Source organism: Montipora foliosa, chromosome 6 (genome assembly GCF_036669935.1).
Source record: "Montipora foliosa isolate CH-2021 chromosome 6, ASM3666993v2, whole genome shotgun sequence".
NCBI lineage: Eukaryota > Metazoa > Cnidaria > Anthozoa > Scleractinia > Acroporidae > Montipora > Montipora foliosa.
In genome coordinates, this window is record NC_090874.1 from 17,478,559 (window position 1) to 17,493,274 (window position 14,716).

The following is a 14,716-nucleotide window of genomic DNA, read 5'->3' on the forward strand; positions in this document are numbered from 1 at the left end:
AACTTTCAGGAGCCATTATCTTTCTCTCAGTAGAACCGCTTCATTGTTATTGGCAAGTGTATTTATCTAATATCTTGCTGCAAAAATGGTAAATGTGGATGTATGGTACTAAGTTTGCTATGGAATTAAATGCTTTTATTCCCTTTCATTTTTCTTAAAACTGTTTCTCCAAGTTGCACACATAGTTTGCTCTTGTGAAAGTTATGCTTCGTTGTGATTGAACTGTTTAGTACTGCCTGGTGAATTATCATCAGTACCATTACCAACAAGAAGGTCGCCAGTAGAATTCGCAACTAATCCTATGATTTGCATCATAAGGTATTGTTGGATTCACGCGACAGTAATGCTGCTGCAATTTATTTAACTGATATGTATGATTTTTGTGATGTTAAACCCTGTCCCTCATTAAAAAATAATACTAAACAAAACCTTAACTTGTGCTATCAATTTTTGGTAGTTATTAAAAACAAATTCTGTTTCAGTTTTACACACAGAAAAACAATGTTCATGTGTGTACACTGGCTGCATCCTTTCCATTCAAATATTCCTTTTACCATTACACATGCATTATTTCTTGTACTTGGGCACACTGACAAACAGAGGTTTGGTTGTTTGCTTCACTTTTTTTTGTTTTCCAATTAGATTAATCATCAGGCAATTCAGGCTCAAAAACACATGTTACATGATCCCCCAGCGTTCCACCTTCGTGCTTCAGATACAAGTCTTTAACCTTGGTTTTTTTCGTTGTACGACAGTAGCTGTTTCTTTGTCGCTTTGACAAGATGTCAGGGATGAAACTTCCGCTTCAGTGCTGCTGCAATCGCGTTTTTTTCATGATTTTTCCAAGCATGTTGTACTCCATACTTGCAAGCATCACAAATAGCTTGGGGTTTAGCCTTCCATCGCAGGCTATTGTTTGGCTACACACGTCTCAAAAATTCTTACGAAATCGTCAGCTTAACATTTGTTTCATCGCACTATGCCGCACAGACGGCAACAGTTCACAAAATCACTTTTAGGCTGATCCCTGCAAAACTTTATTTAACAGCGAGGCAATACACAAATCCTTTGCATTTAGGTTAAATGCGTCAAGATAAATTTGCAAGTTGCAATCTGCGCGGCCGATAGCAATGCTTATACCAAAATTAATTCGCGCCGGTGATATTTAAGCAGCGAAACACAAAAACACGACTAGTACCTTCCCTTGCAATAGTCTAGTCGGCTCTTCGAGGGTGTTTTGACCAAGCATTTTGATTTTACACATGTACAGAAAATTGCCCCCACGTAACAAAATCTTCTAGGCAGAATTGGTTGAGTTTTGCATCTTGCGGGTCCCTTTGCGACCCAAATTTTCGCTGCATGGTATGTCTGTTAGTGTTTTGCGAGCCAGACAAGGAGAGCGATAGATAAAAAATGGCGACCGTTGATGTAGTATCCATCACTTGATATAAGCAATCACGATCTGACTTCATTGTATGAGGTTCTCTGATTGTGCGGAAAAAAGACAATTGCGGAAATTTCCGCCCAATCAGAAAATCAGAATTTAATTCGCTTTGGAACTCGTCCGTTAAAGGTATGTTCCCAGGGGCTCTTCTCGCCTTACTTGAAAACTTTACGCCAGTCCCGATTCTAGTCTCGTCTCGACTGACTGCCCCTGGGTCTCCGAGGATGGTCCGGATACGAATCGGATACGTGCGGACGGTCGTATACGATTCGTATACGCTACGTGTGGACGCAGATATTTTTGTATCCGCATAAAAAATTTGCGGATACGGATATTTACGGGGCAACAGTGATTTTGTGTGTAAATTTCATGTAAATTGCTGGGATGAATCAGTGCAAATGACATGTAAAGCAAGGTCTTCGTAAATAACATGCAAATAACATGTGAATTCGATATAGGAGTCATACCCAGTGTAACTGCCAAAAGCACGAAAACTATCTAGTCGAGTCTTTCGAACACCACGTAATCCATGACAAACTTATATATTTATTTCCTGAGGTAATACAAGCAACGCGGGTTGAAAATTGTTACGACCATAAACTTATACCAAGGATAACTAAAACTGCTTGAAGCGAACTAAAGACTGCCAAATAGCTAACTGCGCGTAGCGCGACTTCGATTACCGAGCAAAGAAGCACCAAAATGGCAAAAAACATAGGTTTATATACGAAGAAACTAAATTATGCAAAACGAGAAAACTGGAGGTGTAAATGGCAAGCAAAAGAAACGAACGTGCGAAAACTTTAAACAAAAAAGGGAAACAAGACACGCTAACGAGCAGGCTACGAAAAAGCTAATGAGCCGGAGAAACAAACTAATTTGACACAAACAGAACAACAATAAAGAAAAACACGCTAAGATCTTACACCCAGCACAGAATGAGATTGAGAAAGTAGTAGAGGCTAGTAAGAAGACTTTACCTTTACCATTACCATGCTCCTCCATATTTTGATTGAGGAAATTTGCTCTGCTCCTTTAAGCAGAAAATTCTCCCCAGTTTTTCCACACAAAACTAGATGCTTCTGTGAAGCATACACTGGCTTGCCTGTGGTACGTGCTACAGAAAATCAGAAGGCACTGAATTGTGTGGTATTGAAATACAGCATTCCAGTCTCTGAAGAATAACAAATAAAAGAGAAGCGAGAAACATTGGCTTCTGGGCTGACATGTTGATAATTTTCAAGTTCCCTCACAACTTCTTTTCACCACAAGTGTGCCCTATGAGCATCCGAAAACTTTGTAATACTAAACTTCACTGAAGTCAAGCCCTGTTTCGCGGGGTTAGTGTTGGGATGGGAGACCAAAACAATAAACCCCTCATAAAAAACAGAAACATCTGACCGAAAATACTATTAACGCTAACAAATGCGAACTCAGCAAGGTACAGATTCTGTTAGCGTGCTTTATGCAAAACAAATATTGATGAAAAAGCAAATAAATATTGATACACAGTTTTCAGAAAGAGCAGAAGGAAGTTTCCCGGACGGTCGATCGAGAATAAAATATTTACGACATGAAAACAACATTAATTTTGAACCGTGAATATAGAATATAAAAAGTTACGATCAGCGACAAACATTTTGGGAGATTTTTGCTACGTTCAAGTAAATTGCAAAATCGAAAGTGACATGGCCGGAATTCAGCGGGCGCCGTGATTAAGTTCCCGCGGCATGTTTACTCGCCAAACAGTGAAGCATCTGTGTCAAATGATGGCAAGATACCGGGTTTTTGTAAGTTTCTTTTTCTGTCAAGTGTTATCAAGTTTGACAATGAAATGAGCGAAGTCAAAACAAAGATCACAATCGCCCAACTCTTGTTTATGCAAAGTCAAAATTTACTCTCCAAGACGCGTACGACGTTATTTATCACCAGGTAATTCCATCATTTTGGAAATAGCAGCTACTTTATTGTTCATCTGCGTCACAAGTTTTCACTGATTTTGGGGCTCATTTTGTTGAAACTCAAGCACGCTTCCAACAGGCCTGTGAACCCTTCCTGCTTACAGAGCAATACTAAAAAACTTCTCCCATATCACATTTGAACCTTAAGCTCGAAAATTCAATACACAACATGATAATATAATTCACAAAGGCAGAAAATACCACAGAATCCTTTTCCAGCGAAAATTTTATTGAAACAAACAACATATTTGCTCTTAGAGGCGAAAACCTCTTCCTATTTGATTGCGTGCGTGAAGACAAGAAACTCAATTGTGTCAAATTACCATGTACTTCAGGTAAATACTGCTCACTTTGATTTCGTCTCGACGGGCGATAGATTGTTGTCGAAGTCCAGTACTCGTCGCTTTTGAGATTCATGCCTAGTTTATCCAACTGACTTTCCATTATTGAGCTCCATAAGGGTATATTTTGTTTAAGGATCCACTAAAACGCCATTCGCGTTGCATGACTTTCGACGCCATTGCAGGCTAAGTTAATGATTCTACTGTGTCCACAAGAGAAATCTACGCAGTTCCACTACCCTCTCGATCCTAAGAAAATACGCGCAGAAGGCTCTATACACAAAGACACTACTTACCAGGGGAGTGACAGGCAAGACTTTTACCGACACGAAAAAAAAAAAAAAAAAAAAAAGAAAACAAACAAACTAAACGTAGACCTCGACTGGGTTTGCCCATAGGCAACCCAGTAATAAAAGCGGAATCGCACTGGGCTCGCAACGGGTTGTGGTTGGATGTTGGCACAGAGAGAAGGATTGTGGACATTTCACAATAATTACATGATTCAACAACTTTGTCCGCCATTTTGAATTGCCCCGCCGCAAAGGCCCTGGGAACGAGATCCGTTTGAATTATCGCTTTGATATTCGCGTGGGCGATCAATAATGTGCTCTTCCTCTCTTTTTCCCTTGTTGGACGATCAGAATTGGATCTTTGCGATTCCTTAATATTTTGTGCGGGTGAAATAGCACACATTCCACCAAATAAACCCAGTAAGCATCGATGAAATCCGGAAGAAAGGGCAACGACAATTCAGGTCAGAAGGTCGTCCACGGGTATCAGCATTCGCCACGAAGATACACGCCAGTGACATGATTCAACCTCAGACAGTCTCCGAAAGGGTTAATCGGTGAAGACTTCATGACAAAAATAGAGGCCTTCTTCAAAACGTAAACGGAGTTGTTCTACGAATGTTTGGAACAAGGGTGGCCTGGCCGAACAGCTACTACAGTTAGCAAATAGGCGGGAAGATTCAAAAGATCCGAAAAGCAAAAGACTGCCGGAGGAGTTTTCGGTAAGTCGTCATCTTACTGATACAAACCTGATTTAGGTTTAAATGGCTTAAAATTTTAAAATTTTGTTCCCTTTTTCCCCAATTTACTTGTTCCCAGCTTTTTGCTCCCTAAAATTGTTTCTGTCGCCTTGTTCCTTAGGACATTTTGTCATTTTTCGCCAAAACGCCAAGGAGGGCCTCAGCACAGTCATTGCTTTTGCAGACCTACTCCCTTAATAGTTTCACTTTATATTGTATTAATGCCATTTAAGGTAATAACAATACATGTAATAACAAAAAGGTGATTAATATATGGATCTCTGTATACCCACCCCCTTATTGACCTTATTCGCCACTTGCACATTCCTTGTTCTTCAAACGGTGCCACTACAAGAACACAATAGTGGCAGGTTGTTCTGTAGTTACTCCCTTGTCACCTGTATACCTACATGTACTTCACTGTTTTCTCATGTCCAAACAATGTCACATGACTTGTTCAGTAATGTGAATTCCTTTGTACCAAATCATAAAAAGATTTAACCAATCAGTCAATAACTGCACAGCGTATATTCGGCTGTATTCCACATTGCTTGTGCAGGGTGATATGTACCTATTTCCTATGACATGGTATACAAGCTTTCTCGCTTGTTACTTGTCACTTGCTTGTTTGCATGTACATGTATGTGATCCTTAACAAAAAAAAAAATCAATTGTCTTGTGGAGTAGTAGACCACTCAAAAGCATTTGCATTACTAGCATTTTTCACGAAACATTACAAAGCTACCATACATGTACATGTACTGTTACGTAGTAGAGCTAGCAATCTAAATAATTATACCAATCATATTGTGATGCAGTTAATATTTCAATTTCTCCCACCAAAACCTCACATTAAATTTTTATTTGATGAGTACTTAATCTAATTCATAACAATACACAAAAAGCCATCTTGAGGAATTGTTATATCTCAAAACGTTTGTTTTAAGGGACAATTTTTGGCATGATTGCTCCACTCTTTTAATTGGATATGGGAAATCTCACTAAATAGTGCTTTGAGTGCTTTATGCCCAGGCACCCTAAAAAAAAGAGCAAATTTATGAGTGAAATACAAAAGTAGTTTTGAGTTGTACCCTTCAAACACTAATTCAGACATCAATACGAAATTGTGAAAAATTCAACAATAAATAATAAGTATCGCGATCTTCTTATAGTTTTGCCTATGCGCGAGCCGTCAATATTTCGTGGTGTTTCCGTCTCACTTTTGCGGCCTGTGATTGGTTCTAATGTTGAAATTGACTTTGTTGCACTGAATTGGGTTGCTGACGTACACAAACAAATACGTTTCGCCGGTAGAAAGAATTGAAATTTCGATCAGGCGGGGGTTGATTAGTTTACAGTTTTATTTATCCTTATAAATGATGGATCGCGATACAAAACTAATTGCGATTTTGAGACGGCAATACCACATTATATTGACGGCATTGGGAGAAAATCTATTCCGTATTGGGCTCCGTCGCTTCATGACTCCGCCCAATACGGAATATATTTTCTCCCAACTAGCCGTCAATATAATGTGGTATTGCCGTCTCAAAATCGCAATTTGTTCTTATTATTGATTTTATTACATGTACAAAATGGTCAGTTTGGAAAGGTGGACACTTTGGGAGGTTGTCACAGGCTTCCAGATAAGTTTGTAAGACAGGGTGTCAACAAGGAATTCCAGTGGATCACATTTCCACAGCTCCTACCATAACCATTATGTCGGGTCATGAAGCTGACCTTGTAGGGTTTTTATATGTTCATATTTTGTTTCAGGGCAATGCATTAGGTCTATGGCAGCTAAACAGGGCAGGTGGAGATTTTCTAAAAGGTTAGGCAACCGTTATTAAGGAAACTCTTGTATTTTTAAAAGTACCATGGAAACACTACATACACTGCGCAGAGACCAATAAGATAAATTGTCTTGTGCACTCATTCGAATTGAGACTGTATGTTGATTTTGTGATGTCTATCAACATTAATGTTGATACATAATTATAGTACATGTATAATAAATATCAAAAACTTGATCATTGTATGACACAATTCATCGTATAACAGAATTCATTGTGGTATATGAGCTAATGCGCCGATCAACTCGAAACTTCCAAATTCCTCACTCCCCGGGCACAGAAGATAGTCAAATGCCCGTTTCGATTTGATCGGCGCATAATAGACCATGCTCTACAAAATTATGTAAACCGTACATGTCAGCTAAAAATATACAGTTACACAATAAAGTCGGTAAGAGTTCTCTCTACTTTGGGGGCGTTTTTAATAAAACATTATTATTCCATTCACAATTGTTGGATATGAAAAAATTACATCTTGATTAGCCAACTTGGGGGGCTTTGCACCTCGTTGGCTATCTGTACTGTATATCATGAAGGAAAATTCTTGTTCAAAACAATGGCAGTCACCCAGGTGGAAATCTTATAAAGATCTTACCAATATTCTTGTTAGGTTTCTTAACAAGATCTTATCTTACTTCTTAACTAAGGGCGTGTTCGATTGACCCTATTCTGGAACAAGAGCACTTGGAGTGATGATTTAAAACAGTATGTCTAGCGTTTTGAAGCAACAAGGATAATAAAGATATGTTTAAAATAGCATGTTAGCATTAAATGCTAACATGCTATTTTAATGTGAATCTCTGTAAAAACGAAGACTCTTCTATTCTATGTACAGTGTACTCCTCCTCCGGAATACGGTCAATCGAACGCACCCTAAGACTCTTGCAACAAACTTAAGGTCTTGTGAGATTCCTACAAGATTCTAACTTGTAAGATACATGTTTCTTGCAATAATTCCTTTAGCTTCATTATTCAGTTTCACTTACACAGGAGCTTACACAGGACCTTATGAATGGCAAAGTGATTTGTTACATCATTCATTGAAATGAAATTATATAAATTGGTTGATTGACTGTTGTGAATCTTTTCCAGGGCCTACATGTACCTCAACCACAAGATGCAGTGCTGAAGGAAATTGTTGATTGAAATTTAATTGGAGGAAATTTCCTGAGATGCAAGAAGCAGACAGTTCTGACTGCAAATTGTGATGCAATTGTGAATAATTATTGATGTCTTTGTGTCAAAACTTGGGTGGGTAGAGGTTTCATTGCCATTCTGGATACACCTTGTGAACATTATTAGGGTCAAGTGAATTTGTTGCAGACATCCGGTAATTAAGTCGAACACACTCACATTGAACTGGATGAACATAAGGGAGAGATGTTCAGTGCAAAAATCAGTGACTTCTCTGTTCATATACTGTAAGTTTTTTAACGAAAATCAAGATAGATTTCACTGTCCCTTGAGTCTGAGGAAATTGTCAGTCATCTTTCAGTGGTAATTACATGTACATCAAACACAAGTGATAGCTCTCTAATAAACACATTTGCATGTGGCAACAATCATTAAAAGATCAATGTAATTTAAGTACTAGTATTCAATTACATGCAGTAAATTTGTTTTAGGAAAGTCTGCAGTATTTTCCATCTGAACTTGCGGGTGGTACGCCTCATATAGTTCGATGTAACTTGAAAAGTAGGTCTAACCATGCAGTTAAATTGTTATAGTATGCTACGTAGTATTTTTCATTTGAACTGGCAGGTGGCGTGCCTCATACAGTTCAATGTAACTTGAAAAGTAGGTCTAACCATGCAGTTAATTATTATTTGTCATAGTATGCTATGTAGTATTTTTCACCTAAACTGGCGGGTGGCATACCTCATACAGTTCGATTTAACTTGAAAAGTAGGTCTAACCATGCAGTTAATTAATTTTGTTATAGTATGTCATGTAATATTTTTCAGTTGAACTGGCGGGTGGCATGCCTCATACAGTTCAATGTAACTTGAAAAGTAGGTCTAACCATGCAGTTAATTATTATTTGTCATAGTATGCTATGTAGTATTTTTCACCTAAACTGGCGGGTGGCATACCTCATACAGTTCGATTTAACTGGAAAAGTAGGTCTAACCATGCAGTTAATTAATTTTGTTATAGTATGCCATGTAATATTTTTCAGTTGAACTGGCGGGTGGCATGCCTCATACAGTTCAATGTAACTTGAAAAGTAGGTCTAACCATGCAGTTAATTATTATTTGTCATAGTATGCTACATGTATGTAGTATTTTTCATCTGAACTGATGGGTGGCACGCCTCATACAGTTCGATTTCACTTGAAAAGTAGGTCTAACCATGCAGTTCATTTGTCATAGTATGCTATGTAGTATTTTTCATCTGAACTGGCGGGTGGCACACCTCATACAGTTCGATGTAACTTGAAAAGTAGGTGTAACCATGCAGTTAATTTGTTATAGTATGCTGTGTAGTATTTTTCAGTTGAACTGGCGCATGGCACGCCTCATACAGTTCAATGTAACTCTAAAAAAATGTGTAACCATGCAGTTAATTTGTTATAGTATGCTATGTAATATTTTTTTCATCTGAACTGGCGGGTGGGACACCTCATACAGTTCGATGTAACTTGAAAAGTAGGTCTAACCATGCAGTTAATTTGTTATAGTATGCTGTGTAGTATTTTTCAGTTGAACTGGCGCATGGCATGCCTCATACAGTTCAATGTAAGTTAAAAAGTAGGTCTAACCATGCAGTTAATTTGTTATAGTATGCTCTGTAATATTTTTCATCTGACCTGGCGGGTGGCACACCTCATACACTTCGATGTAACTTGAAAAGTAGCTCTAACCATGCAGGTAATTTATCATAGTATGCTATGTAGTATTTTTCATCTGAACTGGCGGGTTGCATGCCTCATACAGTTCAATCTAACTTGAAAAGTTGGTCTAGCCATGCAGTTAATCTGTTATAGTATGCTATGTAGTATTTTTCAGTTGAACTGGCAGGTGGCACGCCTCATACAGTTCAATGTTATTTGAAAAGTAGGTGTAACCATGCAGTTAATTGTTATGGTATGCTATGTAATATTTTTCATCTGAACTGGCGGGTGCCACACCTCATACAGTTCGATGTAACTTCAAAAGTTGGTCTAACCATGCAGTTGATTTGTTATAGTATGCTATTTAGTATTTTTCAGTTGAACTGGCAGGTGGCACGCCTCATACAGTTCAATGTAACGCTAAATGTAGGTGACTAACCATGCACTTAATTTGTTATAGTATGCTATGTAAAATTTTTTATTTGAACTGGCAGGTGGCACACCTCAGACAGTTCGATGTAACTTGAAAAGTAGGTCTAACCATGCAATTTATTTTGTTATAGTATGCTATGTAGTATTTTTCTGTTGAACTGGCGGGTGGCACGCCTCATACAGTTCAATGTAACTTGAAAAGTACATGAAGATGTAACCATGCACTTAATTTGTTATAGTATGCCATGTAATATTTTTCATCTGAACTGGCGGGTGGCACGCCTCATACAGTTCAATGTAACTCTAAAAGTAGGTCTAACCATGCAGTTAATTTGTTATAGTATGCTATGTAATATTTTTCATCTGAACTGGCGGGTGGCACGCCTCATACAGTTCAATGTAACTTGAAAAGTAGGTCTAACCATGCAGTTAATTTGTTGTAGTATGCTATGTAGTATTTTTCAGTTGAACTGGCAGGTGGCACGCCTCATACAGTTCAATGTAACTTGAAAAGTAGGTGTAACCATGCAGTTAATTTGTTATTGTATGCTATGTACGTGTAGTAATATTCATCTGAACTGGTGGGTGGCACACCTCATGCAGTTCGATTTAACTTGAGAAGTAGGTCTAACTATGCAGGTAATCCATTTGGTTAATTTCTTGTGGTATCCTAGTATTACCCATCTGAACTAGCGGGTGGCACGCCTCATACAGTTCGATGTAACTTGATAAGTAGGTCTAACCGTGCAGGTAATTTGTTATAGTATGCTGAACTGGCAGGTGGCACACCTCATATAGTTCGATTTAACTTGATAAGTAGGTCTAACCATGCAGTTAATTTGTTATAGTATGCTACAGGTATGTAGTATTTTTCATCTGAACTGGCGGGTGGCACACCTTATACAGTTCGATGTAACTTGTAAAGTAGTTCTAACCATGCAGTTAATTAATTTTGTTGTAGTATGCTATGTAATATTTTTCAGTTGAACTGGCGGGTGTCACGCCTCATACAGTTCGATGTAACTCTAAAAGTAGGTGTAACCATGCAGTTAATTTGTTATAGTATGCTATGTAATATTTTTTATCAGAACTGTCGGGTGGCACGCCTCATACAGTTCAATGTAACTTGAAAAGTAGGTCTAACCATGCAGTTAATTTGTTATAGTATGCTATGTAGTATTTTTGATCTGAACTGGTGGGTGGCACGCATCATACAGTTCAATGTAACTTGAAAAGTAGGTGTAACCATGCAGGTGATCCATGTGGTTAATTTGTTTCAGTGTGCCAATTTAATTCCAGAGATATATATGTCTTCCTTATTTGTGTTGAATTTATAGTAATAATTTTATTCATATACATGTACTTACTGTGGATTTTATTGAGAGTATTATGTAAAATATTTGTAATTGGGGTAACATAAGCCAGATTTTTATACTTATTATTTAATAATAATGAACTTATTGCAAGAATTTTATTATAAACTTAGATTCTATTGAAAGTAATAGAAACACATGATTATTTTTAGATTTGAAATAAAAATTTATCCATTCACAAACTCGAGAACTTGTGCTTTTTTATGTAAAATCTACTAACCTTTCATCCATTTCACTCTTTATTAACATTTCCTGGCTTACGTCAGGTTTTAAATGCTATTATTTACAGAGATATTGTAAACATTTTGCTGAGATTTTGTGCACTAAAACACCAACATTTTAAAAACATTTACATACTTTATCCCTCCAGTTTTACAGACATTTTATTGACATTTCCTGCCTTCCGTCAGGTTTTAAATACTTAATTTACAGAGATATTGTGAACATTTTGTTGAGATTTTGTACACTAAAACACCAACATTTTAAAAACATTTCACATACTTTTCCCCTCTATTTTTTTGAGGGTTTTTGTAGACATTTTATAGACATTTCATGCATTCTTCTCACTCACTTTTTACAGAGATAACACTGAGATTTTATATGGATGGATTTACAGAGATTTTTTCGCCTGTAAATTTTACAGAGAAAGTAAAGAGATTTTACAGACATTTTGTACTTATCACATAAAATCTCTGTAAATTTTTCCTTCAATTTACATAGATTTTATTGAGATTTTGTGCACATTTTATGTCATCCTAAGGACGAAAATGTGGTAAAATTTCAAACTTTTTATGGAGTTACAACATCTCTGTAAATGTGCAAATTTACAGAGATTGTAATTTACAAAGAAAATGTGGTCATTTAACAGAGATTTTACCAAATTTTTGAAGTCTGTAAATGGTTCATCTATAGTATCATCTAACAGTGACTGAGACCATTTTGCTTTTCTGCCTGCTTTCTTTGCCTTTTTGTCAGTTTTCTCAGAAACAGAGTCCTCCCCATCTCCAACCTCATCCCCATTTTCATCTTCTTCGCCATCACTCTCATAGGACATGTCTTCTGGCTCTTGATGAGCTGCACTATGTGATCAAGAAGCAAAAAATTATTATTAAACTATTAGCAATAGTAACTGCCATTATTTGCCTTTTCAAACAGATAGCTCTTTCTCTCATTGATATAACAAACCTATGGCACATCATTTCTTCTAATTTATACTTATATTCGTATCCATAAACAGTTTTTTTAGTGGGTGCCAATCTCTACAACATAATATTTACGCAAGATTTCAATAAATTAAAAACAAAGAGGTATCAAGAAATCACTAAAGACCACCCAATCAGCAATAATCAATACATAATCAACAATGATTAGTCATGATTTCAGTGATAAACAATCTTATACATAGGTCCCCAAAGACAACACTATTAACAAGAAATAGTGTTTGTCATTGATCAATAACTAGTTATGCCAGGTCCCAGGGTGAGGGGGGTACTCCAAGAAAAATTGGGTGGGGGTGTGTAGCACGCTTCCCAAAACCCTTACCCTATTTATGACAAAAGTCTGCGATTTTTCCACAAAAAAAACTGGATCCCCAATTTATGACCATTGCAACTGGGACAGTTGAAGGGCTTTTGTTAATGGTCTTATCAATAGAGATGTAAAAGCAGCCTCTTCTAAAAGAAAATACCCAGTTCAAAATCGACACCCTATTTATGATCAAAACTGCTGAAAAACCATACCCTTTGGGGTCGCACATGCCTATATAGCCCATATAAGGGAGTTATCCCCCAGTTCCAGTTTGGGGTTCCAGTTTGGGGTCGCACATGCCTATATAGCCCATATAAGGGAGTTATCCCCCAGTTCCAGTTATGTGACAGGCTTCGTATCAACAGAATCACAGGGTAACGTAAGGGCCATGTTAATATCCGTTACCAGTCCACCCCAACCCCCTTTCCCCTCTTTTGGAATATCCTTCATTTTGCTTTAGCCTTTCACTTTTTCAAAGTAATAAGTTAAATTGCATCAATTTAATCAAATCAATAAAATTTAATCAAATCAATAAACGGTCAAAAACACTACTCACCAACTCGTGGCCTCCTCACGTTTGTCTTCTCCGTTGTTGTCCATTTTCTCTCCTCGTCCACTGCTTGTTTTCTCTCTGTCCACTGCTTCTTCTGCATCTTTTTTCCCCTCTGTTGCCTCTGATGCGCATGCTTCATGGGACAGAAGGGGGTTGTGGGATCAAAAAATGTATTATAATAATTTATGCATTAGGTTCGGTACATAAAAAATTCGACGTTTCAATCGGAGTCGCTCCGTACGTAGTCGAACTGACCGACTGGCCATGTCGAACTTAATTCTCGGGTCGACCCATTCTCGTCCCCATCGCCCTTTTCGTTTCTCTTAGTCGGCGGGGCCTTGGCACGAGAAAACGAAGGGCTCTGGAGACATGGAGACATAGGATTTTCGAGTCCTAGATTATAGGACTTCCGGTCTACATGTATGCAGTCGTGATGTTTCTATACACTGTCTGTGACTGTCATGGCGGTTGTCGAGGCAGGATTCGAGGAATCCTTGTGTCGGCCCTTAAGGGGTCTCAATATGGAAAATGTTTCCCTACATGTACAACAGAAAGAGGCGATAAGGAACATTGTTTTTTTAAGGAAAGACACTTTAATTATTTTGCCGACAGGCTTTGGCAAGTTGCCCTTTGTTTTTGACTCGTGGCTTGGAGCAAAGAAATCTTTTATTTTGGTTGTTTCTCCTTTAAACGCCTTGATGAGAGATCAAACAGTCAAGCTGAACGATATGCAAGTTAGAAGTTTAGTGGTTCGGAATACTGAGTTGTTAAGTGATGTTGAAATTAACGAAATCAAGCAATCGAAGTATAGAATAATTTATGGCCACGCGGAGGTATTTCTTGGAAAATTGGATTGCGAAGAAGTGAGACGCCACATGTGAGCTATCGTGATTGATGAAGCACATCTCATTGTAGAGTGGCAAGTATTTAACTCTTGCCTTTATTTCTTTCTAGTTACTTCGGTATAATCTATTGTAAGGCTTTGCTTACGTTTTATCTTCATTTTAGTCTTGCCCCACCCTCAATTTTGTGGTGAAATTTGTGAAAAAGTTACATATTATTAAAGTTAAGGGGGACAATGTTTGTGTTATGATCAGTTTTGTTTTATCACATTCAGATCATCGCAATCATGCAGAATTTGCATGTACCGATCAAAACTAAAATTAGCCTACACCATTTGAACCTCAAGAAAATACTAATGCAAAACGTGGAAATCCAATAGCCCACTTTCAAAAATAACATAATACTCTTTGTTTGCCCTCAAAAATTTTGCGTAAGTCTTGTTTTTATTTTCTCTTGAGACCTTTGTGAGTCCCAAGAGAGACTGGAAACATTATGCTTATGGAGGGCAAACAAAGACAGGGTTGC

General features: G+C 37.6%; 1 protein-coding gene and 1 long non-coding RNA gene across 2 annotated transcripts in view; one reads left to right on the top strand and one right to left on the bottom strand.

The window, feature by feature from the left end:
- The first annotated feature begins 3,689 nt into the window (after nucleotides 1-3,689).
- On the top strand, nucleotides 3,690-7,852 carry LOC138006865 (uncharacterized). Its single transcript, XR_011123945.1, has 3 exons — nucleotides 3,690-4,758; nucleotides 6,553-6,607; nucleotides 7,722-7,852. It is a non-coding gene; the product is annotated as an uncharacterized lncRNA (long non-coding RNA).
- A 4,161-nt stretch (nucleotides 7,853-12,013) lies between these two features.
- The window catches only part of LOC138006862 (uncharacterized protein DDB_G0284459-like), an 8,545-nt gene continuing 5,842 nt past the window's right edge, over nucleotides 12,014-14,716 (bottom strand). Inside the window, exons 2-3 of the mRNA XM_068853474.1 lie at nucleotides 13,352-13,481; nucleotides 12,014-12,347 (exon numbers count right to left, since the gene is read on the bottom strand). Coding sequence (XP_068709575.1) covers nucleotides 12,014-12,347; nucleotides 13,352-13,481 — 464 coding nt within the window. The remainder of the gene's footprint in view (nucleotides 12,348-13,351; nucleotides 13,482-14,716) is intronic.